The sequence below is a fragment of the Neospora caninum genome, chromosome Ib, assembly GCF_000208865.1.
Source record: "Neospora caninum Liverpool complete genome, chromosome Ib".
Taxonomy (NCBI): Eukaryota; Apicomplexa; class Conoidasida; order Eucoccidiorida; family Sarcocystidae; genus Neospora; species Neospora caninum.
Genome location: NC_018386.1, coordinates 81,412 through 107,593, shown reverse-complemented (window position 1 = coordinate 107,593; position 26,182 = coordinate 81,412). Strand labels below are relative to the sequence as shown.

Genomic DNA, 26,182 nt, shown 5'->3' with positions numbered 1-26,182 from the left:
ACTGAGAGGCGAGACGCCGCGAGATGCTGATGGACACGGAAAAGGAGGGCAAAAAGGGTGAACACTTCGCTTGGAGGCTCCAAACGGAAACGGTGGCATGCGTGGAAGAAAGGGAGAGAGTGGCAGTTCCTTAACCTAGAGTATCGGCAACACCTTTCGTCTTCCCGCCTTACCCACAACGACAGTGAGGATGTTTGAGGGAAGGATCTGGGGGATTTCTTCTTCGTCTTCTTCTCCGGTCCACAGATTCGCTTTTCTCTGTGTCTCTTCGTCTCCGGTTCCGGACGCCTGTCGGGCGTTCAAGACACACCGAATTTCGAAGCCGCTGTCTCCGCGTTTCTTGTTCCGCTCTCTTTCCATGATCGTGCTGATGTCGAGGGTCGTGATCGCCCAGTCCTCTTCTCTCGACTGCGTTCTGTTGCCACAGTCTTTGAGAGTCAGGCGAACGGTGTCGGGGAGGTCTCGCCACGCCATCCCTGCTGCAAAGAGTCTGCATCTCCCCTCAACCACGTACTCTTCTGCCTCCTCTTCTTCCTCCCTTTCCTCCCCTTCCTCTCTTTTCCCTCGTGTCCCTCTTTCTCCCCTTTCTCCGTTTCCTCTGTTTTCTGCGTCTTCTTTCTGTTGCTGTCTTTGCCCGAGCGTCCCCCGGCTCCGCGCGCCTCGAAGCTTCGCTCTCAGGGCGACGAGGTAGCGCGGCGCCGCCTGGCCGTGGACTTGGGAGGCAACCGGGATGAAGAAGGACAGTTTCTCGAAGAAAATAACAGGTCCAGACAGCCATCCCTCCTCAGGTCGGTTGAGGCTTGCGCCTCGGCGCTCCCCACTCTCCGACGCGTTCGCGGCACGCGGCGGCAGGCGTCGCTGTCCCTCGGAAGCCTCGCCGGCGCCGAGGGGCCCTCTCGGGTCTTTCGGCAGCGCCTGGCTTCGCTTGGGCTTCGCTTCTTCCGACGGCGAGAAGTCGGAGGTGGGATGCCTCCTGCAGGCTTCTCGCCTCGCCTGAGAGAGAAAGAGAGACTCCAGCGCCTGGTCGCCTGTCTCGCAGTCGCCTGGCGCCTCGGTCTCAGAGGGGCCATACGCGGAGGCCGGAAACTGGAGGGAGAAGAAACGGCCTGGACATCGGGAGAGGAGACACGGAAGAGTACTGGAACGCGAGAGACGGAGGGCGAACGCATCCAGACCGAAACACGCGAATATGCATTCACCCACACAAAAACACATATGCATGTGTGTTTGTGTATATGGGTATAGAATGTGCATGCGTGTGTGTGCATGTGCATGCGTGTGCATGCGTGTGTGTGCATGTGCATGCACCTCGATTTGGGCGCGCGCTGAGGTCTTTTCGAGAGGTCGTGTTTCTGTGCGTCTGAGATTGGGGGGGTGGCTTAACCTGTATTCCCCTGAGGGGGTCGGAGTGAAGCAGCTTTTATCCGGCTTAAAGAAGCAGGGGGAGCGTTCCCCCTTTTTTTCTGTCTGCAAAGTACCTCCTCCGCGTCTGGCGGCTCCGATCACCGTGGAGTCCCGTGTTAGACCTGGCAAGTCCCGGGCGTGGACAGGGAAGACTTCGCGCACGACCGTCCCCGAAGGAGCCAGGCCGGCGAGGGTGGAGACGCTGGGAACGGAAAGACGAAACGCAGGAAGAAAAGAGAGACAACGGGAAAGGAAGAGGTGAGAAAATAAACGTCGGCGATGCCGAAGCAGCGCAAAGCGAAAGACAAAGAGACGGAGACCGAGGGAGAAGGAAAGAGCGCGAAGCAAAAGAAGCGTGAAGCGCATCGCGAGCAAGGAGCAAGACCAGGCGATGACACGGACGAACTGTCAGGAAAAGAAGACGCCAAACCAAAAAACGAACGAGAGAGAGGAGAGACGCATCTGAGCGAGAGCCGCCAGATCCGCTGTCCGTGATCAGGTAGCCGAAACACAGCTTTTCGAGTTGGGGTTTGAAGGCAAGCAATCGAGGAGCAACGCTTTGATGCTGCAGACGGTCTTGCGAGAAGTAATAACATCCCGACTTGGGAAACTCGATCACTCGCACCTCTGCTGTCCAATATGCCAGGGTCGCCTAGCCTTAACCCCGTTCTTTGCCCCAGGCAAGATGGCCCAGTCTGTGCAGCCTATTGAAGTGACACCCAAACCCAGACGGATCTCTTTCTTCGGTCCCGGTTTCGTCGTCTTTTGAAACTGTTCTTGGTAGCGAGGACAAACGCGGCCCGCACCTTCGTTTTTCTGGTGGTTTCGTGTTTGGTGTGCGGTGCGGCGCTGCAGTCCCTGGATAACACGAACAGTTCCGTTTTTCTGCGTTTCGGTAGCGCTGGATCTCTGAAGGTCGACGGACTCAACTGTTCTGACACCCCCCCTGTGATGTTTCGGAGCATGGGAACCTCGGTCTGCTAATGATTTCCCTCGATAAGGAGGAAGCGACTCTTTCGCCTCCTACGTCGCTTGGGGCCACGCAACGCTGTTTGTCACGTGGCGCGTCGCTCGTCACCTCGACTTTTTTACAGCGCCAGGAAAGAAATGTGGAGTCTGAAGTGCACAGGTTGGTCGTGGGCAACCCGTGTCGAAGCTCGACAGGCGCAAAAACGAGCACGACGAACCTGGAGGATGGTTCCTTTTCTTTCTGCTTAGGGCCCCGCGGATCTGCAAAACCCTCGAGCCCCGGCCAGTGGCAGAAGGCAGACTTGCCGCGTAGAGCTCGAGCGAAGATGCATTTCGGAGACCGCGCGAGGCGAAAGTAAGTTCGAAAGAAGCTTCGAGACGGAGGCAAAAGGGAGGTATTCTCAGCGGAAGCGCGAACCAAAGTGTCGTTTTTGCTTGGGGAAGTTTGTGAGAAAGACGGCGTCCCTCGCGCTATGGGAGGCGCCAAAGACGTGGGCAACAATCCTTCGATTGCTGAGGTCTGTGGCGCTGCCGGAGGCGACGAAGAAACACGACTAGCAAAGTATGGAGGGGCGGCGCTCGTTTCCTGTTCTGAGCTAGCGTTTCTGTTTTCTCGAGCGGCGTGTGGATGTCCAAACGCCTGCTGCTCGTCGGGAGCGGATGCGTCGCCGTCCGGGCTAGCTGCCGGTCCACGTCTCGCCCCAACTGGTGTCCTTGCTCCGTGCGCTCCGGGGGAGATCTCTCCACTCTCCTCATCCTTTTCGTTCGCTAACCCTCCGACGGTTGCCTCCTCACTTTGTCGTGGAGCGGCTGTCTCTCTCTCCTGCGCTGGGAGGTTGCTTCGAGGCGAAGACACAGTGGAGTCGCCGCGTCTGGCGGATGAGAAAAAGGGGCCGTTCTCGTCGCGCCCCGTTGCGGAGAGCGCGCATGGAAGGAGAAGAGACACAGCAAAAACTAGAGAGAAAGAGAAGCAAATGGCTGGTACTGCGTTTCGTTTTCGGAGACGTCTCGCCTGCCATGGGGAGAAGACCGCGCTCGGGTCTAAGCAGGCCGTGGGCTCGAGCGGCGGCGGCGAGGCAAGGGGAGCAAGAGAGACAGAAGGTGTTCCCGCTTTCGTCTGTCGCTTCCAAAGCAGACAGAGCGATTGAGAGGGACCGCACCGCAGACGCGTGCCAAGCGCCTCGTCAGTCGCTCCTGCTAACATTGCTGCACGGGAATTGTTGATTGTTTACCGGGACAAAATAGAGCTGCAAACGAGACGGAGGACAGGTCAGCCTTTCCCTCCCTCGGGAAGCGCAGAGAGGAACTAGCGCATCCTAGGAATACGTATCGTTAGTATCTAACAGAGGATAACAGGTTTCGCGCATCCTGTTCCGCTTTTTTGTTCGGTGTTTCTGTTCCGCTATTCTCGAGAGACAAATAGAAGGACTTTCTACTGATTCCTCCCTTGTTCGGACAGAGTGAAGGCACGCGAGAGACTGTTGCTTCTGCCCCTACCACTGGGGGCAGAGAAGATTTTCCAGTTCCTAGAATTACATCCTTTGTCACTGAAGATGATTCGAAGCAATCTGTCAGCAAGACTGCGCGAGACTCTACCTGCCTCTCCGCATGCGTCGCGTCAAATGTACATTTGACACACAAAGCTGCAGCCGCAGAGCGGTTTTTTCGTTCTTTTTTCGCACACACCACGCCGGTAATTCTGGATAATTGGAGCAACGCAGAGAGGGCGGAAGTCGCGGAAAGCGCAACCTTTCGACGGTTCGCTGTGCCACAAAAAGTGCAAGAAATCAACCGGACAGAAGACAAACGGGAAAGGGACAGAAATTCGAGTTGGCGGCACCCCGAAATGCCAAAGCAGCCTTCTGTCTCGCGAGGCGCGCGTCCCATTTGCAGCCTGTGCCTGCCTGTTTCGCAGAAAAACCGGATTTCTTTTCCTCTCTGGCCCCCTCCTGTTTTCTCTCTGCTGCTTTCCGGCTTGTAAAAAGGCGAAAGCCCTGAAGTCCCCTTTGCGAGGGCGAATCACCTCGCAACCCGAAACCAGCGAGAGGTGTGCTCCTCCCGTAGATTGGTGCACTAGGATCGAAGGGAGGCTGCGCGATGAAAACCCCGAAAGGCCACAAAAGAGATCCGTTCCATTCCCTCCGTACCACTTAAAAAACACTTGGAATTCCCTCTGTAGCGGCAAACTCCACAAATTCGCATGTGGACCATGCGCGTTCGCATGTGTCCGATGAGACTACAGGCATGGGGAGGTTAGGGTGAATCTTTCATCCCCTTCAAAAGCAGCTATGATCTTTTCTGGATCTTTTCCAGTTCATACACATTAAAACCCACGACGGTCGAGTCGCAAAAGAGGGATTACACAAAATTTGAACCTGCACGACTGTCCCAATTTTAAATGAGCGACTCCGCCTGGTCTCCTGACACACCGTCTCAGGCGGGAAGGGCGAGGATGAATAAACGTGCCGCATGTGAAGAAAGTGCGATTTCACGGAGTGAATCGCACAGAGTGCATACCTGCCGGTACAACTTGAAGATTCAGCGGGGGCGAACCGCCGTCTCTCTCCATTTTTGAACTGGTTTTTCCGCCTCCCTGTCTCGACACGTGGGCTCATGACCCGACGGCAAGCGGTTCAGCTCCATTTGACCCTTTATTTTTTGTTTTACGGCAGCATTGAAATCGAACCAATACGTTTGTGTCTGTAAACCAAAGACGGAGCAAAAGGGCCCAGAAGCAAACGGACAGGCAAACAGCAAGCACGAGAACTTCGTTAGGCGTCCGTTGGTGCGTCGAGTGTCACCGGAGGTGCTGAGATGTCGAGCAAAAGACGTCTCTGAACTTCATGGAGATGAAGCCGTCCTTTCTTGAAATGAAGCACAGTCTCAACTGGGCCGCGTGGCCGCGTCGACAGCCCATGAACTGTGTCGTGTAGAGGCTCGGTGTCGCTTCAGACTGCTCAGGATGTCTCGCATCACGTGGGCGTTCTGTTCCACTCAGCGAGACTTCTCGGCGCCCTGTGATTCACAGCGTCCTTTCCGCTCACAAATCTGCTTTGCGAAACGAAAAAAGCACAGTGGGGTAGTGGTGTCCAGCAGTCCTCAAGAACGCAGTCGTCCGCACCTCAGAACTGGAGAGTCATAGGCAGTTTCCTAGGTACTGTCATGTCTCTGTGCGATTTGAGTTATACCTACGTGAGCACACAAGTTCATCGAAGATAACGGTATGCTCGTCTCACAAACCCACCCCACCAAGAGTGCTGCAAACACGGTGGCTAGAAAAAACGTGGATCGGAAACGTAGCGCGAGCGAGGGAAGGGACGAAAAGGTGAAGGACCCCCGTCGCGCGCAAAACCATTCCTCAAAACAGGGTCGAAGTGTTCACCCAGACACCTTCACAGACACTTCCTGAGCCTGGCTCGCTCCCCTTCACCTTGTCTCTGTCAACAGACACGCGCAAGGAATGTACGCAACATTTTGCTGCACAACGTTATGCCAAGAAGGGTGAGTCACCGTTCCCAGACCGGCTTTTCTGGATCGAAACTCAGTTTTTTGCCGATCTTGAGGCGTGCACCGGTGTCTCGCGCGGCACACGCCGACGTGTCCTCGAGGAGCGAGAACGCGCTAAAAACGCGATTGAAAAACTAAAGCGAACACTTCCCTCGAGTCGCTAAAACCGAATCTCCACAGAGTCCCCCTGGACTGTGTCCCACGGAGTGTCGAGCAAGCGTAGAACGCCCTCTTTTTCGGCCACCTCCAAGTGGAAGTAAGTCTGTGCCTGCAGAGGCAAGACGTAGCCTGATTTGGAACTAGGTTTCTGTTGAGCGAGTCAGAGTCGCCATCTGCAACTGGGGGCGCGTGTCACGGTAGAGCGAAGGGCCGTTCGGTTTTTAGCGGAAAAACCCGCCGTTCTTCATGGAGACAAGTGTCGGCACGAAGGAGCCGCGCTGCCTACGCGAAGGCAAGACTTGGATCCAGGAATGACGCGCTTTTCCCAACGCATTCGCGAAGGGACGGAACGCTCCTGACGCCTCTGGACCTGGGTTGTTGCGGAGAGAGAGAGCACACAAATCGGTGCTGACCAGCTGCATCTGTTTCTGGCCAAGTCTGCCTTCTTCGCGCCTTGTCTGTTTCGACCGCCCTCGGCTCTACGGAGCGGTATACGTGTCAGGAGTCTTTTCGCGAATAGGGGAAGAAATAGGAGTCGACAGAAGAAATTGTGAGTGGTACACGAGGGGAATAAAGCTCCCCGGTGTGTAACTGTACGATCAACCGTGAGAGTTTTGCATGCGTCTTTTCGAATGCGCCCGCGTTTCTATTTCCCCAAGAGACGATCTGCAGAGATAAAAACGCGTGTGCGGCGTTCTCCGTGATTTCTTTTCTCCCTCTAGTCCGTCTTTTTCGCCGACTTCCTGCTTTTCCGCCTCCGTGCCTCGCGCCTCGTGTGTGCCTTGGACCTAGGAAGACCCGGAGTTCCTCTCTGTTTCTCTGTTCCGAGTTCGCGTCACTGGCGTTAGAGGAAATCCATTTTTGCTTCTCTTCTTTCCTTTTCCTCCCCCTATGGACCTTCTTGGCTTTCTCCGCTGTCTCTGTGCTGTCTGCGTGCCGCTCTCGCGCCTCCCGAGTCGCGCAAAAGACAAGCTCGTCGCCCGCCACTAAGCTTTCCACGTGTTCTCTCGCGATCGGTCTCCCCGTCTCCGTTCCCTGTCTCCCCTCCCTTTCCGTAGAAAGCATTCGTTTTGCAGTGTACGCGTCTTTTCGCTCCTTTTCCGGTCCCTCTTTTCACCGTCCCTGTCTCGTCACTCGCGACTGCCTCGCTGCGTGTTTCCGGAACCGCGCTACTTAGCGGCGACACCCTTCCTTCTCGCTCTTTTCTTTTCTCGCGTTTCTTCTGGTCCATCTTTCTCTCTCCGTTTCTTCGGCCTCGGAACGCTGCAGCCTCGTCTCTCGCATATATAAAACGCAGTGGGCCTTGCCTGTTCGCTGGAAGGCGCAACTTCTGGACCGACTCACTGCGCTGTTCCTCTTCCTCAGTGCGTTCTGAGAATTCTCCGAAAATCTGGGAAACACAAAAAAACGCGATTTTCTGTCGCGTCTCCTCTTTCCGGCGCCATGGGATGCACCACTAGCTCCTGTAAGGTCGACCTTCCGCTTCTTCCGATCCTCTTCGTTCAACTCAGACTGCTGACCGGGAAGAAGGGACGATAATTTAGAAAGATACGGACGTCCACGGTTGCCCTTCGTCTCTAGCGCGTGCTTCCCGTTTTCTTTTTGTCCTTCCTCTTGGGCTGTCTCCCCTGTTGTCGAACCCGATTTCACCTTGAATTCTCGCTCTCCGTTTTTTGTCCGTCCTCTTGGATCGTTTCCCCTGTTGTCGAACCCGTTTTCACCTGGAATTCTCGCTCTCCGTTTTCTTTTTGTCCTTCCTCTTGGGCTGTCTCCCCTGGTGCGCCGTGGCCGTGTCCCGCCTCTTTTCCTCCTTTTCTTCCTTTCCGTTCTTGCCTTTCGGAGCCTCTTCATCCCTGGATTTTCCTTTCTGTCTCTTTCTTCAGCGGCGGCGTCGGCAGGAGAGTCGCAACTCCGCATGGCCAACGCCGGCTCTCTCGAGTTAGTTTCCTCACTGAACATCCAAAGCACATGCTCGCACGTCTGTCGCTCTTTGTCTATCTCTCTCTTGCTGTCTTTCTCTCTTTGGCTCTCTCTCTCTTGCTGTCTTTCTCTCTTTGTCTATCTCTCTCTTGCTGTCTTTCTCTCTTTGCCTCTCTCTCTCTTGCTGTCTTTCTCTCTTTGTCTATCTCTCTCTTGCTGTCTTTCTCTCTTTGCCTCTCTCTCTCTTGCTGTCTTTCTCTCTTTGTCCATCTCTCTCTTTCTCTCTTTGTCGATCTTTCTCGATTTTTCTCTCTTCAGTTGTCTGCATGTGTCATATAGTTTCCCTCATCGGCACAGGCTTCCATACGGCGTTGAGTGTGCGCAGCAAACGGGTTTATGAAATGTAAAACTTCTCACGAATCGGTAGCGGCTTCACCGTTTGATCCGCTTTCTCGAGTTTTTTTTGAGAGTAGGAGACACACGAATGGCCAACTCAAGCAGCATCCGCGTTTTTCGCTTTCTTTTTTCAGCGACGGCTTCTCCGAGAGACTAAATCTGGAGGCGAAGATCGTAAGTGCACGGTTCTTTAAGAAGCGCTTTTCATCGGTGCCCAGTTGTTTATAGATTTTGATCCTTTCTTTTTCCGGCAGCGTCTTGGCTTCTTCGCTGCTTTCCTCATTGGTTTTTCCTCGCCGCTGTGGTTTTCGGGCCTCGCCGTTACCCCTCTTTTCCTTTCGTTTTTTATCTTCGTCAGGTTCTGCTGGGAGACAGCGGAGTGGGGAAGAGCAGCCTCGCTTTGCGCTTCTGCCGAGGCCGTTTCCCACAGTACCACGAAGTAACGATAGGCGCTGCGTTCCTGCAACAGACCGTCAAAGTTGCCAATGATGGTGCGTCGGCCTACCCAGTTGCAGCTCCAAAAAATCTTCCTGCCGATGTTTTGCGTGGATTAAATCGGATCTTCTCGTGCGAAGGCGATGAAACGCAGTCGTGTGCCGCGACGCTAAGGCAAAAAGCGTACTCGCGTGCATGCGTCGCCTCTGCACGCGTCGCCTCGGCATGCATCTTTGCGTACTCACGCAAGTGCACCGATGTGTGTATACACTGTGGCCCAAGATAGTGGGAGACATCCGCAGACTTAAAATCGATGCGAAAACTGGTGGGTTCCGTGGCGGGGAATACTTCGGACACAGGCTGAGATTGGAAGGCGTGCGGTTTCCGCGGCTTTACGCTGTCCTACGCAACAAGCAAGTGCAGAGCAATTCAGCCTACAGAGACATCCAGACAAATATATATATGTATATGTATATATGTGTATGTATATGAATGCATGTATGTCTGTATATATATATATATATATATATATATACCTGTATATGTATAGATGTGTGTGTATTCACCAGCAATTTGCTGTGTGCAATTTGCTGATTCGCATGCAGCTTCAAGTGTGGCCTGGGCATGTCTTCAGGTAGTCAATTGAAACTTTACATTTGGGACACCGGAGGCCAAGAACGCTTTCGCGCGATGGCGCCTCTTTACTATCGCGACGCTGCGGGAGCCGTCGTGGTCTACGATGTCACGTAAGGATGCAAATGCGAGACTTGGATCACTGCGGAACAGATGGTTTGCCTCTGTTGCTTTCCATCCCTCTCTCAGGGTTCCTCTGTTCGACCTGTTTCCTTCTCTTTTTCTCTCGTTCTCGTTCTAGCTCTTTCTCTCTTTTTCTCTCGTTCTCGTTCTAGCTCTTTCTCTTCTTCCGCTGGTGTCTGTATCTCTCTGTCTCTATCTGTCTCTCGGGTCTCTCGGTGTATCCGTTTCTTTCCATCTCGCAATCGATCGTTTTGCTGTTCGACTTGAGTCTGTGCATAAACAAATCGCTGTGGAAACACTCTCTTTCTCTGCTGACCGTTTCTCAGGACGTATATCTGTCTCTCCTTCTGTGCGAGTGTCGGCCTAGCAGTCTTTTTCTTTGAATCTCTCTTTCTCTTTCGCAATTTCCTCGTTTTCTTCTCTGCATTTTTGGAACTTTGTGTTCGCTGTTCTCTCTCGGTCCCTCCTTCCCTCTCTCCAGACACCTTTATTCCAACAGATTGGGACGCGTCTGAAGTTTTAGGAAATCTCCGTGGTGTTGCAGCTTTTCGCTTCACTTTACTTCCCTGCGTCCATGTGGAGCGTTTTTTTGCCTTCTCCGTCTTGTATTTTTCCTGCTTTGTTGCCTCACTCATAAGCTTCACACAGATGGCGGCGCTCACTTCGCGCTCCGCTCGTCTTCGCAGTGAGGTGTAGGGACACCCCACACGCAGAAACGGAGATATTTCTTGTTCGCATGCGCCAGGTCGCTGTCCGTTTGTGCGAGGGTGGAGAAAGCATTTCCCCAAAATGTTTTTCGAAATTCCTCTCTCCAGAAACCTTTCGTCGATGGACGCCGTGCGCTTCTGGGTAGAGGAACTGAAGCAACGGGGCCCGCAGAATTGCCGCATCGCCGTGGCAGCGAACAAGAGCGACTCGATTGAACCACAAACGGATTCTGAACTCGCGACTCCCCCAGAAGGAGAAACGAAAGCTGTCGACGCCGAAGCCGAACGGCGAGCGGTGAGGAACAAACGACGGGTGTGCGCGAGCCTGCCGGCGTCTCGCCGCTGCGCTTCTCCGCACTTGTGGACGAGTGTCGGTAACTCTCCATCACCAATGCTGCAGTGTACACGCTCCTTGCTAACTCTGTATCTCAGGCAGGCGTGTACAACTCGAGAAAGAAATTGTCGACATCTCTCGATCAAACGCAACATCGCACATCTCTCACAAGCTTCGACGATGCCTATATATATATATATATATATATATATATATATATACTTATTATGGTGTGCGTGTGTGCATATATCCATCCCTTCTTCGTGAGGTCTCTCTCGGTAGATGAAGAGACATGTGTTTTGTTCTGGTGTCGTCTGACAATCCGTTTCGCTGGTGTGCTGACTCGAACGGTGTTTTGTTTCCAGGAAATGAAGAAATACTGTGCTGCCGAGGGAATGCTCTTCGTTGAGTGTTCCGCGAAGGTCAGTTCTTCCTCCTCTCCTCTTGAGTAGGAAAATTCGGGATTCTCGCGTCTCGCGTTCCTCAGCCTGCACGAGGCGTTCCAGCTGCGAAACCCCGCTCTGGACGAAGTGTCTGCCTTCAACGGATCGTCTTTCGGAGATTCACCGTTCTGTACCGGCGACCCACATGCAGCGTCTCGTTCTCGTGCTTCTGTTTCTCCCTCTCCTACTCTTTCTCCGTGCTATCTCCTTCTCGTATCCTCTTTCTTCTCCCGTTATTCTCTTTCACGTGTCATACGGGTTGCCGGTTTTTTTGCCGTGCTTCTTCCTCTTTCCTCTTGTCCTTTGTCCGCTTCGTTTCCTTGTCTTGCTCCGTGCGCTCGTCATCTTTCCTTGCGTCCCTTCCCCTCGCCATGCTCGCCGTCTCGCCTGTTTTCTCGGCTGTTCCAGAGCGCGGTTCTGCGCCCGCGAATCGAGAGGCGATGGCAGGACGCGGCGTTTGCCCCCATTCGCAGTTTTCCGTGTCTGTGTTCTTCCCTCTTCAGACGGGCTACAACGTTGGACTCCTCTTTGAACAACTTGGTCAGTCACCTCGACGAACTCCGAACGGGAGTAGAGAACAAAAAAAGAACAACTGCTACGCGAACCGCCATCCAGACACGCGCGCTCCTCTCGACAGCTGCCAACACGTAGAATAGCAATACATACACATACATACACATACACACATACATACATACATACATACATACATACATACATACATACATACATACATACATACATACACATACATACATACATACATACATACATACATACATACATACATACATACACATATACATATGTATATGCATACGTGTACATATTTATATATATATATATATATATATATATCTATACATGTATGTAGTGTGAGGTCTTTGTCCAGTTGTGTGCATGATAGGAACGCGTCGGAGTTCCAAGTCGATTCCAGGTTGAAACACAGCTCCACGTGGATGTCTCTGTTTCTCTGTGTCTTTTGTGTGGACGAGCATTGGTCGCGCTACTTGCGAAACCGTCAGCAAAAAGGGAAAACCATATGCATCCGTATGCGTGTGTCTTTTTAGACGATGTGTATATCTCTGTAGGGGTTGACTTGTAGTTTGTCGCCGTTGTGCGGTGGAATCTGTGACACGAGGCTGCCTTTCTCATTTCTTCTGCGCCTCTGTTGTGTTGTTTTCGGCGGCGTCTGTACAGCCAAGGAAGTTTTCGAACAGTTGAAGCAGAGCATGATGGATTTGTGAGGTGGCTCCAGTTCTTCCTGTTCTCTCCCTTTCTCTTTTTTCTCGACGCAAGAAGTCCTTGTCGACGCCTCGCGGGAAACAGCCTAAGCAATGGCTTTGCTCTCATGCGGTGTACAGACACCCGCCGAGAGGGGGCTAGCCACAGAGAGAGCGCCTCCCAAGTCGGTAACTTACCTGTCTCTTCGCGTTCATCTGCCGGTTCTCTCTCGTCTTTCTTCTCGCAAACTATTCGTCAAACCTACTTCTGTCTCTTTCTTTTCGTCTCTCCCCGGTGGCGACAACCGCCCGGTGCGCTCTGTCGTTTCATTATTTCTGCGGCTGTTTCGCTGAGGTTTCCCCCCGGCGCAGTTCTCTCTTTTTCGAGTTTTTTGTCCTTTTTCCTCCACTTTGTCGACGATCTAAACGATGGGAAGTGCGGTCGCCCGCGTGGGTCCGTCGCACGCACAAGAATGAGAAAAAACCCTCAACCATTGGGGGTTCAGCGGCCGTGAAAGTTGTGCACAGTCATGCGACAGAAACATCTATCCAAATCCGAAACAAACACGTTGGAACGGAATCAGGCCTCGTGTGCCCACATGGGAAAGCCCGAGGAAGAAACGTCTCTGAGGCTGCGCTGTACAGACACCCGACCGACAGATTCAAAAAACCCTCCTAATCGCATTTCCGTCGTTTAGGCCTCACACTGCATTTCTCGATGCACCCCGTCTCCCATCTCGTCTTCCCCTATCAACACTGCAATTCCATATATATATATATATATATATGCATATGTGTGTATATATGTATGTATACCTCAGTAAATATAGATGTACTCACATATGTATGTGCCGTTATACACGTGGATACACGCATAGGCATCCGCACATGCCTGAGGACCGTAAAGTGCACATGAGACGGGTCAGGATGCACGTCAGTGACGCGTGAACCCCGGGGGTTTTTGTGCCTCGCGCCGTTAGCTGTGGCGCGAGCGCAGAGCTGCTATGTATAGCTGGAGAAAAAACAAAATCCAGCGGAGACACCGCACCGAGGCGAAACCAGCAGAAAGCCGCTACTTTCATGTGTCTCGGAAAGAAGAGTGGATGTGGCTGCTGTGTCCCTTGCCCACGTGCCTTTCCGTTCTGTCCCCTTTCTGCTCTCTCCCTTCTCTTCCCTTCTGCTTCGGGCGTTCCTCAAAGCGCGAAAACAGTGAAGATCGTCCTGGCGAAGGAGCTCGGTCCCGCTTCGGCTCGTTTTTTTGTTCACAAACCCGTGGATGCCCGTTGCCCATAGAGGCGATTTTCCGTTGATTTCAACGGGGCGTCTCTCTGCTCGTCCCCAACCGCTTCCCCGCCGAAACATCGCTTGCTGCGGCCTCTCGACGCATACTCATCTTCCCGGATCTGCCGCCCACCGGTGTTCGTTTCCTTCCGTCCTTCCCTGTTTTCGTTTCCGGTCTCTCATCCTTTTATGACAGCGAGAGGCCGCAATTTCACGCACTTTTTGGAGATCCCCGCGTCGTGGCACGTCTGGACCACTTCGCTCACGTCCTTGTAGCTCTCCGGGGCCTCCTCCATGATCAGTTTCGGACTCGCCACGCGAATCTGCCGCCAGAGACGAACGAGATCCGCAAAGCAACGCGCGATCCACGGTCAAAACACCACACACATATGCAGCTCGATGCCCACGTGTTTGCGTGCGTATCCATTTCCACACGTGTACGTACACACAGACGAGTCTGCACACATATATGTGTGTGTATATATATATATATATATATATGTCTATGTATGTGCACGAGTCTGTGTTTGTCGCCGGCTCATATGCACAGAGAAAACCGCCTTTGCTTACACAGATGAAGAACGGGTTGCAGACGTCTGTGTCTGCCTCCGTGCGTACAGCTTCCACGCAAACAAGAGGACCGGTAGGATATTGAAATCCAGCACTTTTAGCTGTCGTAAGCAGTCCAGGTCTACCCAGACATCCCTGCCGTGACTCCTCGGGTGTACATACGCCGACGCATGCATCGCCGGGGCCAGCGGGCACTCACCGCGATGCCTTGGGCCTCGAGGGCGCGGATGACGTCCGGGTACTGGAGATTGTTTCGCGCGTTGTTTCGGCTTTTGGCTCGGCCGGCGCCGTGGCAAGTGCTTCCCCAAGTCTCCGCCATGCCTTGTTCGGTGCCTGTGAGGACGTAGCTGCACGTCCCCATCGTCCCGCCAATCAGCACAGGCTGGCCGGTCATCTGGAAGTCGCTCGCCAGCAGCGGATGGTGCGGCGGAAACGCGCGCGTCGACCCCTTCCGATGCACCAGCAGCCGCTTCGGCGAACCGTTCACAAAGTGTTCCTGAAAAGAAAACGGAGAGGAGCACGAAAACGCGCGCGCTGCAGGGGCGAAGAACACCCGGCGAGGGCGACGCGCGAGCGAAAAAGCGAGAGAGAGACAGGCGACGGAGAAAGAGAGATGGAGCGACAAGGAGGGAGACATACAACCAAAGAGAGAAACAGAGCGGCGGAAGTGCATTCGGCGACTGGATGCACTGGTGTGTCAAGTTGCGGGGTTCCTCGGTGGAACGTGTGCGCGGGATGCCGAGACTGCTGTTTGGATGAAAACCCCCTCTGAACGATCCGCTACCAAAAACCCGCCTTGCAGGGAACGAGAGATTCAGAAAACGTCGGCTCCTTTCACAGCTTCGGTGCCACACAAATACACCAACAAATACACCAAGATCTATATATATATATATATATATATATATAGACGTGCACATTAAGTGTGCCACAAACGCTTGTTTATATCGAGAAACGCATGCGTCAAGTTCGTACTTCGATTTTCGCGATGTTGTGCGAGACGTCGTACACCATGTGCATGTCCAAATCGTCCGGCGTCTGCTTCATCACTTTCGCAAAGGCCTCGCGCGCCAGAAAAGCGATCGAGCTCCGATTCACCCACGCGTAGTTGGCTGCAGCCGCCATGGCGCCTAAATAATCTTGCCCCTGCGCGAAAAGAAAAGAACCCTGAGAATGCCTCTCGTCAGCGCTGCTGCTGCAATATATACGCCTACAGATATTTACCAGTATATAGATATATACTGCGTTCACAGATACATCTGTGTACATATGAATACACATGCACGCCTTCATATCCATAGACACGTGCAGAGGCATATGCGCATTCGTATGTATGCCTAAATATGTATATATAGGCAGGTATATACATACGCATGCAATAAGGCCTACGCATATATACAGATTGATACGTGGCTCTCGCTGCATACATGTGTCTGCAAATGCACTCATATCTATCTACCTATATGTATATGTATGTATATATATATATATATATATCAGTAGGTCAGTAGGCGTGTGCATGTGCATGTGGTGCGAACGTTTGTGTGTATGTTTACTTCAGGAGAGTCGATGCGAGCGCAGGCCAGCTGCCGGTCGTTGGTTTTGATTTTGTGTTTGGTCATCGCCGCCTCCATCGCGACCAGAGCGTCGGTGGCTACTTGATGGCCGAGCCCGCGACTCCCCGAGTGAATCATCACGCAAACTTGTTTCTCGCGTTCAATGCCCATTCGACGCGCGGCGTACTCGTCGTAGATCTCGTCCACAACCTGCGAAGACAACCGGCAGACGCCCCGCCGCCGATCCACCGTTTCCCCCTTTCCGCCCGTACTGTGTGCTTGGCGGTCGCCTCCTATCCCCGTCTTCTCCTCTCCATTTCTTTCCCCATGTTGTCTCTCTTTTTCTTTTCCGCTTTGCCTCTTTGTCGTGTTCGTCTTGTCGTTTTCCTCGTCTCATGTCTCCTTTTCTTCTTTTTCTCTCATCGTTTACTTGGATTTCTGCGTAGTGGTTGCCCGCCCCCAAGGTCCCCATCTGAGGCAGGCCTCGCTTCTTCGCGCGGGCGGAAACTTTCGTGGGATTTGCATGCAGCATGCGGCCGAATTCTTCGCAGTGTTCCTTGTCTTCTGCCCAGGCGTAGCCCTCGCGAAGCGACCAGTCGATTCCGAGCTCCAGTGCCGCCTCCAACTCTGCGAGCGAAGAGGCAACGGGAGAAGACGGCGCGAACTCAAACCGGGCAAGAACCGAACACCAAAGATCGAATGAATGCAGACACGCAGGCCGGTGATAACCCGCAGTCGCGAACGAAGCGGGAGGCACAGAGGGAGAACAAGAGAGGCAGAACAAGAGAGAGAAACAGAGAGGGAGAACAAGAGAGGGAGAACAAGAGAGAGAAACAGAGAGGGAGAACAAGAGAGGGAGAACAAGAGAGGTAGGACACGGGGAGACAAGGAGAAAATATGGGGGAGAAGAGGTGCCTTATGAGAGAGCGAATGAGAAGGAGATCAAGACGGAGCAGAACGAACCGAACCGGGAGGGAAGCAAAGAACCGAAAGGGAGAATTGGGGAAAACGGACGAATGCGCCGCCGGCGGTGCGTGCATCGGAGGGAAGAGAGAAGCGCACGGCCTGGGAACTGAGCATGTGCCTCTTCCGTTCTTGGGTTTTTGTGCTCGCCTCAGCGTGTGCAGTCTTGTCTGGTTGACAATCCTTCGCGGGGTGGGACTTCGCCACGTTCTCTCACCTGGACCTTTGCAGGGGATGATACCCTGAGACCCGACACCGACGGGAATGTGGTCAAAGAGAGCCTGCGCGAGGAGCTCCTTCTTGTCAGCTACGTCCTCCTCTAAGCAGACATGGAATCGGAAAAGCGAAAAAAGGAAAGCCCAAAGCTGAGGGGGGAACCACGCAGCCGCCAGGGTAGGATTGGCGAGTCCGTTCACTCGAAGCAGGCGAACGAAAAAAGCGGACAGGTCAGCAATGGAAGTCCCGCGTTTTTAGCCGTCACGCCATCCGTGGCTTGGCGCTTCCCGTTCGCATTTTACCTTGCAGATTCGTCCGCAGAAGACGGACGCCGCAGTTGATGTCGAATCCGACGCCGCCTGGAGAAACGACGGCCTGCGGATCGCCCATGTCAAACGCGGCGACATTTCCGATCGCGAAGCCGTATCCTGAAACCAAGAAAGCAAAAACGCATGCACCACGACACGTACGTGCATCTCTCCATGTCCACCGTTTTATGTTTGCATTCAAAGATAAACGCGCAGCAATACGCGTGTACAAATGCGTATAAATACATATCTATATCCTTATATTTCTGCCTATGCATTTGCACGTTTTCTGTTACGGGTAGACACGAGATAGTCTTCCGATTAGCAAAGAGAGACTCTGAACCACATCAAGAAAATCTAAGCAGATACACACACGTGGACATATTTCTATATATATATATATATATCAGTACCTGCATCCGTATATGTATATATATATATATATGTATGGATATAGCCTATATATATATATATATATATATGGGCGTGGCTGTATCGCGAGGAATGGGAACCCGAAGGGAGAAAGGGTGGGACTGCTCCTGGTCTTTTTCGCCCGGTTTCCACATGCGCTTTCGAGGCTTCCCCACCGGCGTGGATGTCTGGGAGGCCGATGCTTTTGCCGACGATGCCGGGAAGTGCGGCGACGTTTGCAACCTGTTTCAAGGCCGGAAGGAACCCTCCCGTCGGAGATCCGCGCCCGCCATTCTGCGCGGCGAACTGGCGTAGTTCGTCAAAGAGGAGAGACCGCAAAGCGTCGTTAATGTACACGTGTCCTGCGGAACAAAGACGCTCGAAAAAACGACGCACCGCTCCTGCAAAATCCCCCCCTGTGCGGCTACACGTATCAGGTCAGACGAGCTTCTTGCGTCTGTTGCCTCTCTCGATGACTGCAGCTGTCCCCTGGTGGCCTGGGCACTTGACTGTTGCCGTGTCTCGGTCACTTTGTCGACCGAGGTCCATCTCCCTCAATCCTGCATCTATGCAGGGACTTCTCGACATCTGTGTAGATCTGGTTTAACCTATGATTACGTCTGTACCAGTCGAAGTCTGTCTCTTTCTCTAACTCCAAACGCGCCTGCGTACATCCATATCTGCATATACAAACGTATATATGCATACACGTATATACATATATATATATATATATATATATATAAATATATGCATATGCATATATATGTATATATATGTATATGTAAATGTGCATGTGTATAGGTATGTTACGTGCATATGAGACTGTGTAGTGTGGAATCAAAGAAAAGCGAGGCAAGAGAAAGTGCGAGGAGCCTTCGCCTCAGCGACGACGCCTCCGGAGAGAACGCACGCGGGTTTTCTTCTCTCAGGGAAAGAAGGATTGAGCGCAAAGGTAGAACATCCCTTTGGAGCGCTTACCTTCAACTTCCATACCCTCGACGAAACCCCGCTTGATGGTGTAGCGACACGGCGAAGTTACGTCTCGCGAAATGTACGCTTTCTCCTCGTCGAAGGTTCGGCAACCCCCAGCCGTTCTCCTCGCCATTCTGTCGCCGTCTCGCCCTCCAGTCCCGCTCTTCTCTGTTTCCGCTTTTGTCTGCTTATCTTTCTTCCCTTCTGTGTGCGTGTCGCCCACTCTCTGTGGCCTTCTCTGCGACTTCGAGTCCGCTCCTTTCTCCTGTCTTAGGTGAAAACATGCAGCAGCTTTCGTAGTTTTACGCGGCGCACGCGATCACCGGCATGTCGTGTGAAGCTGCCCGGCACGGAAGGGATGCTTTGGGAACCCTTTGTCGAGGAGACAGCCAAGAAAAACGGAAAAGAAAAAACCTCTTTCTGTCCAGTCAACCCCTCCGTGACTGAGCGTGAGAGAGATCCTCTCTCAACGGCGTTCTCGCCTCGCAAAGTAGAGCTGGAGCGAGGCTGGCAAGCAGTGGGCGAACCTTTCAAATGGTGCTTGTCTGAGTCCCCTTCTCTCTTTTCAGAAATATTTTAAAAAACAAGGCACCGAAAGAACAGTTTCGGCGCGGAACAAAGAGCAAAAAAAACCGTAGGGTGTGCCGCCACTGAGTGTATTGCGCCGCATGTTCTATGCATGCAGATACAAGGCAGCGAGAACAACGGAAGCGGAGACACGGAGACAGAAACAGGAAAGGAGACGCAGAACCGAAGGCAGAAACACGCATGGATTAGGGTGGTTCTCCCAGACGCCATAGAAAAGGAACCGACGACACACTTTCCTCTGGAAAGGCGTGTTTCTCTTCGGGTGGTTCCCCAGGTGTACAGACACTCGATTCGCGCACAGCGGGCCCTCCCGGCGGAACTCTCGACACAAGGGACATCCTTGCCAATAAACTGTACAACCTTGAGCAAATGCAGAGGCCTATCATGTAAGATGCTCTCGGACCCCTTTCCAATTTTATATCTACGTTTTGTCGACGCAGCGTGGAGACACGGCGGAAACGTGGACTCTGTTGGCAGGTGCTGGGGGAAAAAGGCAAAGCGCCGGAAGGCTCCGAAGGAATTAGCGAACCTAGAGTCATAACGGGCTCTCCCGGTATGAAATTGCGGCTTGTGGACGAAGCCCAGGGTGTGGCTTAAGGGCCGTACAGCTTTCCAGTTCGACGCAGGAACCTGATCCTATATGCAGCCTACGCCGGAGCAGACGAGGTTCTTCGGGCAGAAAGGTGATTGAAGCGTGGAACAGAAGTTTTGAGGGGTTTGGCGTGGGACGTCAGCGCTTAGAAGCCTCTTTGTGCCCTCGTCCACAGAAAAACGGAAGTGAAACGCGCTTGCGAGCACTCAGAGAGAAGTCCGTTTGTAGAATGAGGCACATTCAACGACAGCCCTTCACTTACCGGACATCCTCCGAAGGTCACCAAAAAGAGCACAACACCATTTTCATGTGTGAGAGGTATCACCATTAAGGTAGCGGAGAGAGTGCCGATCTGTGTCTCTGGAAACGGAGCATCCTTCTAACAGGCATGGCAGTCGAAGCTCCTATCCATATCCAGAGACGCGACAAACTGGCAAAATTGCGCGAGACGTTTCCAAAGGAAGAACATTTTCAAGACGAAACGCTGCCTCGACTGTGTCCAGTGTACGGCCAGGGAGAGCAAACGAAGTTTTTGTCGCATAAAAACAGTTTAGTTCCTCGTGATCGGTGGCTTTCCAGAGCTGTGGCCGGAAACTCGACTGTCACGGAGTCCACAGAAACCAAAGCTTGCGGGAAGGCGCCTGTCGAAGTTGTAGAAAAGAGATGTCCTTCGTTCCCATGGTCTGTAGTAAGCTAACCACTGACTCCAGTTATGACATACTGACAACCAAGTCCTTTATCTGAGTAGTTTTCTCTCGCTGTTAATCCGAGTTCTTTGCCAAAAGAGCTCTTCAGGAAGAAGGCACTCAGTGCACATGGAAAGTTCCGGGGTTCTGTTCGGCTGACCTTGCGACGGAAAAAGTGTGTCTGCTACCAGCTGTTCGGAGCGAGCAGCGCATTCAGGGCGCGGTGACACACACAGGACTTCAAAAGGTCTACCTTGAAAAATGTGCAAGTGCAAGGATCCTCTCCAGTTTCTGCCGTGTTAAGAACTCACGCGCTGTAGGAAACACGAAAGACCTCCAGTTTCCGTTGTTTCTGGAAGGCGAAGTCGAAAGCAGCGAAAACGGTCCCTACGTGAGCGGCACGGCTCACTTCAAAGGCGAATCTGACAACTCTGGTGTAGCTCCGCGGAGCGCTCGCGGGGACCACGCCGTGCAAAAATCGGGGAGGCTGCCGGGAAACAAGATCTCACGCTATCTATAGTGCCTGTTGAGTCGCTCAAGGAAGATTTGATCCTGTTTATGATTTAAGGGATGTAAAGGTTGGTATTGCATGATCTGCATACGTGAAGAAAAGCAAAGACAGATGACCACACCCTCGTCTGATTTGCCGCGCTGGGGAGAGGGTTTTTTGTTTCCTCCACGCGCCTCCATGAATCGACGGTGCACACGCTTGGAGAAGGAGGTAGAACACTGCGCCGACTTTTCTGAAGAAACGTCTGCCGTTCCTCTACACTTCCCAGGAGTCTTCTCTGCGTTTCTCAATTTCAGTAAATGAACGCTTTGCTCTTCGGTTGTCTAGTGCCCTATCTTCGTTTGTCTCATGACCGGCCGCTAGCCTAAGGAAAAGAAGAGAGCGTTCCCGACAGAAAACCGGAATTCTATGCTCCCATTTGTCCCCACGCAAATTCACACACACATCCGTGCAATTGCATACGCATGCAACTACATATCTATGCTATATAGATAGGGGTATATTCTGTTTGGATAGAACCGCCTATAGGCTAAAGATGCGCAAGCTCGTATCGGCATTGCTTTCCTCCGTCCTGCAAACCGCTCAGCCTGCGGAACTGTTTTAGCCGCAGTGGTTTCCTTCGAGGTGAACAGGAAATTGCGCGAGACGTCTTGTCCAGAATCTACAAACAGTCTGTTCCACGCCGTAGGGCGGTGCTAGACCTCCTTTCCTCGATAAACCAAGTGTGAAACCGCATGCGTTCTCCAAAAATCAGAAAGAGAAACGCCGACTTGCCTGCAAGTGACAAAGCTAAATCGACTGGCCACACTCGTGCGTCGGCTTATATGCCGCGCAGCATTTCGCCGCAAAACAGTCTGCGCCTTTCGCGGACTTGCGACGAAAAGCGCAGAAGGCGATTTTCGCGCTTGTCTCTCTGCAGAAATCCGCAAATCTGTCTGTAGGGAGAAGAGACAGGAACAGCGATTCGGCTTATACAAAAAGGCGACGGGACCCGCGCTGCGCCGGGTGTACGGACACACCACTTTTCTCGGCCAAAGTCTGTACATGTGTGGGCTCGCCTCTCTTGCGCGGCGTTTTCTCGCCTCGTTTCTCCATTGCTTCTCCTCGCCGTTTCGCCACTTCTCTCTTTCTTCTTGCGTGTCCGTGTTGATCTCATCTTTGTGCTAAAAATGGTAAGCGAGACAGCATAAAAAGCCTCTCCGTTTGCTTTGCTCCCTCGAATGCGTTTCCCCCCACAGCTGTTGTTCACCGTTCTTTCCCCGTGAAAAGGTGTCGAGGCGCGTTCCTTTTTCTCTTCTTTCTCTTGCCCCCCTCCCAAACAAAAAAGACGATGGCGTGTCGAGGGATGCTTTCTCTTTTTTTCACGATCTGGGTAGAAGGGCGAAGGAGGGAGGCCGGGAAAACGAGCGAAAGGAAGGCGCGAAAAGGAACCACAGAGAGAGGGAGGAGAGGGGCGGGAGCGAGAAAGCGGAGAAGCACAAGGGGGGTTGCTTTGATATGCTTTGAAGGCGTGTTGACGGAAAGAATTCAGAAAAATTCAAAGAGGAAGGGAGAGAGAGAGAGGAGCGATCCGGGATCCAGTGGGACCGCGTGCTGGCCGAGAGAAAGGCGACGCATGTGCATGTTCACACATACTTTGGTCGACAGCCTTCTCCAGTCGGGGGTTGGAGCTCGGGCTTTCCTCCAAGTGCCTTCAACACACAAGGAGCATTGGTATTGTGTATGTTCACGCGTGGACGAGGAGTCCCTTCGTCGCCTACGCGTTTATACCGCTCTGTTGATTTGTGTATCACACGGGCTCCGCGCTGTACATACACAGATGCAAAATTGTGCCTGTATTTTGTAGAAGGGGAACGACCCGGGGCTTACACTCCTTGGATGATAGAGAGGGATGAAAGAGAAGGAGAGTTTGTGCGAGGATGCCGAAAGAGACGTAGAAATCCACTTTTTGTGTGAGGAAAAAAACGTCGCAACCAGTTGCCCCGGTCTTGCATACTTTTTTATTTGGGGGAAGAAGGAGCCGCTGGTGGATGACCTGGGAGGAGGGAGAGAGATGAATGGCTGTAGAAATATCGCTTGCGCATTCTCTGTTGGGTCTTTCTCGAACGAAACTCACCTGGGCGAACTCGAAAAAAGAGCGTGGACATCGCGGGGAACAGAATCACGCCGCCCTTTGGCTGGTTTCCTTCCTTTTCTCTTTTGCCTCTGTCTTCGCGCGTTCACGTTCCCCCATCCTCAGCACAACCTCGATCTGCGTACACTTCCCTCTGTACAGATGCGTTTCTCTATATGGATCTACGTAAAATATATCCAGTGATGTGTCCACCTCATCGTTTCAACATGTGTCTGTATATGCCGATATGAGGCTGAATATATATATATATATATATGGAGGCGTCCTGGGAGCGATCCTTCGCGGTGTGAATTCGCTAATGTTTCTTTTTTGTCCAGGCGCGAGGTCCGAGAAAGCACTTGAAGCGCGTTGCGGCGCCGCATCACTGGATGCTGGACAAGCTGACAGGCCACTACGCGCCTCGTCCGTCTCCTGGTAAGCCAGCCGCGTTCCGCCCGTTTCCGAGAGAGCGGCTGTAAAACGTCCCTCGTGGTCGAGCCTCGTTTCCCTTCTTCCACTCCCACCGAAGCGTCGTCGAGTTTTCCACGACTTTTACTGTAAAGATACCTCGTGTAGTGAGTGTGAATTCCATCGCCACGTGTGCAGTGTGTCGCTCGTGTTGGGGAATTAGGAGGAGGGGAAGGCCAGGTTGAGGCGTCGGCGCCGTGTGGGGTTGTGATCCGAGAGAGGCGGAGACATCGTCTCCCGCGCGGAGAACTGACGCGGATCCTCTTCGTTTTTTGCGGAGTTTTGCCTCATAGCGAGCTGCGGCTGAGCGAGAAGCGGCGCGTGTCTGACACTGTGTCACTTTCTTTTTCTCCCTTTTTTGACAGGTCCGCACAAGCTGCGCGAGAGTGTCCCGTTGGTGGTGTTGCTGCGCAACCGCCTCCGCTACGCGCTGACCTACCGCGAGGTGATGATGATCGTCATGCAGCGGCTCATCAAAGTTGACAACAAAGTCCGAACGGACCAGTGCTACCCCGCGGGGTTCATGGACGTCATCTCCATCGAGAAGACCAAGGAACACTTCCGCATGCTCTTTGACACCAAGGGTCGATTCGTCCCGCACCCCATCCGCGACGAAGAGGCGTCCTACAAGCTCTGCAGAGTGAAGAAGGTGAGTGCCGAGGACCGGAGAGACTGTTTTTAGGTTTCAACAGATCTTGAGAGGAAACGAGAAACGAGCAGCGCGGCGGCACGGCTGGGGTGAGTTGCCGGGAGAGTGGTGAAGGTTTTCCAGGGATTTCCGTTGGAAGTCGCGTGTTTCCTGCGAATCTTTTTTCAACCGTCTTCAGGTTGTTGTCGGCCCCAAGGGCGTTCCTGCGCTCATCACCCACGACGGCCGCACGATGCGCTACCCCCATCCTTCCATCAAGGCGCACGACTGCGTTCGCCTCGACCTGAACACCGGAAAGGTAAAACTCGCGCAGAGAAGAGCGCCGAGTCTCGCCACGGTGCAAAGGACGCGACGCCTCTACGCACGACCTCGCTCGCAAATGCAAAACTGCGTTTCACCAAGATTTGCACACACGTAGACATATATGCATAAATACATACATATACACAAATACATACCTATACACAATTACATATACATACACAAATACATATACATACATATATATATATATATATGTATGTATATGCGTAGTCGTGTATATTTATATAGATATGCATGCGTGTGTTTTCAGATTGTCGACACGCTGAAGTTTGAGGCTGGCAACTTGGCCATGGTGACGGGGGGTCATAACGTGGGGCGCGTGGGGGTTGTTGTGCACCGCGAGCGTCACTTGGGCGGTTTCGACATCATCCATTTGCGCGACGCGAAGGGCAACGAATTTGCCACGCGAATTTCCAACGTCTTCATCATCGGCAAGGGCGAGAAAGCGTGGATTTCTCTGCCCAAGGAGAAGGGTATTCGTCTGTCGATCATGGAGAACCGCGCAGTCCAGCTCAAGAAGCAACAACTCAACAACTAGACGGGGTGTACGTACACCTGAGCCCGCGACCGCTCGGTGTGACAAAGCACGCGAGGGCGGAAAGCTCCCCGCGTAGCCTCTCTGTGGAGAGGACGAGGCAACGGCGACTCCGGGAACGCGTTTGCGTCTTCACTCGCCTCTGCACAGACGCGCGCGAACTGCGACTGCACGTTTCGCCCGTGGTTTCTGGGTGATCTTTGTCGCGTGGAGCCCGAGGCGGGCGTGGCGAAGAAGGGGAGGCGAAAGGGAAGAGAGAACGCTCTCCACCCGAGTGTGTTTGTTTCTTGCTCTGTTCTGTTTCCTGTCTCGTTCTTCTGTGTGAAGAGAAGGCACCGGATCCGCGTCTGGTGCGAGTCTTGTCTTCTCTCGAACGCCCCGCTTCTTCTCTGCACTAAGTTAATGTCTCCAACCCGCACAGCACTCGACCTTCTCTGTGTCGCTGGGAGAAACAGCGTGGGAGGGCGCGAGCGGACCCGAAGCGGGACGCGCGTTCCTCGTCTTTCTCCCTCGGGTTTTTCGTGCCGGCTCTCGTCTGGGTCTGAGGCACAGCCCGAGGGAGAACTCGGAGACGCCAGTGGTGTTTGAAAGGGACTAAACGACGTAGCAGTGTCCTACACACTTCAGATTCCGCACGCTTCACCGCACCTAACGCATCTGTACTCCGAATCAACAGAAATGTTTTGCAGCGGAGCGAGAAACAGTACAGTTTCGATGAAATGTACACGCACGATTCGACAGGGAGTAGAACACACTGTCAAACATGACGCTTGAGTCAATACTCCAGTGGTGAATGCTACTTCAGGATTCCTGACCGTCGTCGCAGGAGTACCCCCTGCGGTGTCCTGCACTGCTGCATGCAGCCCAGACACACTACAGATGCAACACAAATGCCAAGAAACAGACTCCACATGTCGGATCCTCTCTGAATTCACGTATGCGTATACATCTAAAGTGTTACATTGAAGTAACATCTTCCATCCATATATACGTATACCTATATATACATATATATATATATATATATATATATATCTGGACACCGTTCCTCAGACTGCAGCGAGCGCGCGCTATCACGTTGGCTTTCAATCGAGGCAGGAGAAGGTGCGGCTACCCGCAAGAGAAAGTTCCAAAAGATCGGCGATTGGATTCTCCAAAGACTCTCGCAGGCGGCGTCTCAACA

The 26,182-nt window shown here is 52.8% G+C and overlaps 4 protein-coding genes across 4 annotated transcripts in view; 2 read left to right on the top strand and 2 right to left on the bottom strand.

Moving 5' to 3' along the window:
* NCLIV_002550 (hypothetical protein) overlaps window positions 1-3,302 on the bottom strand; it is a gene marked incomplete at both ends in the record, with an annotated part of 44,716 nt that extends 41,414 nt beyond the window's left edge. The window contains 3 exons of the mRNA XM_003879753.1: window positions 174-1,106; window positions 1,479-1,606; window positions 3,169-3,302. Of these exons, the coding sequence (XP_003879802.1) occupies window positions 174-1,106; window positions 1,479-1,606; window positions 3,169-3,302 (1,195 nt within the window). The remainder of the gene's footprint in view (window positions 1-173; window positions 1,107-1,478; window positions 1,607-3,168) is intronic.
* Window positions 3,303-7,482: 4,180 nt separating this feature from the next.
* NCLIV_002540 (putative GTP-binding protein) lies at window positions 7,483-12,277 on the top strand (the record flags this gene model as incomplete). The annotated part of the gene is made up of 9 exons (XM_003879752.1): window positions 7,483-7,504; window positions 7,923-7,977; window positions 8,490-8,529; window positions 8,714-8,846; window positions 9,425-9,536; window positions 10,362-10,548; window positions 10,953-11,009; window positions 11,534-11,570; window positions 12,231-12,277. The coding sequence occupies 9 exons, from the start codon at window positions 7,483-7,485 to the stop codon at window positions 12,275-12,277; spliced, it is 690 nt and encodes a 229-aa protein (XP_003879801.1).
* A 1,436-nt stretch (window positions 12,278-13,713) lies between these two features.
* Window positions 13,714-18,666, bottom strand: NCLIV_002530 (upf0027 protein PH1602, related; the record flags this gene model as incomplete). Its single annotated transcript, XM_003879751.1, has 9 exons — window positions 13,714-13,857; window positions 14,304-14,600; window positions 15,080-15,250; window positions 15,661-15,870; window positions 16,091-16,287; window positions 16,841-16,942; window positions 17,142-17,267; window positions 17,735-17,920; window positions 18,540-18,666. The coding sequence occupies 9 exons, from the start codon at window positions 18,664-18,666 to the stop codon at window positions 13,714-13,716; spliced, it is 1,560 nt and encodes a 519-aa protein (XP_003879800.1).
* A 3,413-nt stretch (window positions 18,667-22,079) lies between these two features.
* On the top strand, window positions 22,080-25,002 carry NCLIV_002520 (hypothetical protein; the record flags this gene model as incomplete). Its single annotated transcript, XM_003879750.1, has 5 exons — window positions 22,080-22,082; window positions 23,362-23,458; window positions 23,857-24,140; window positions 24,319-24,438; window positions 24,715-25,002. The coding sequence occupies 5 exons, from the start codon at window positions 22,080-22,082 to the stop codon at window positions 25,000-25,002; spliced, it is 792 nt and encodes a 263-aa protein (XP_003879799.1).
* Between the last annotated feature and the right edge of the window lie 1,180 nt (window positions 25,003-26,182).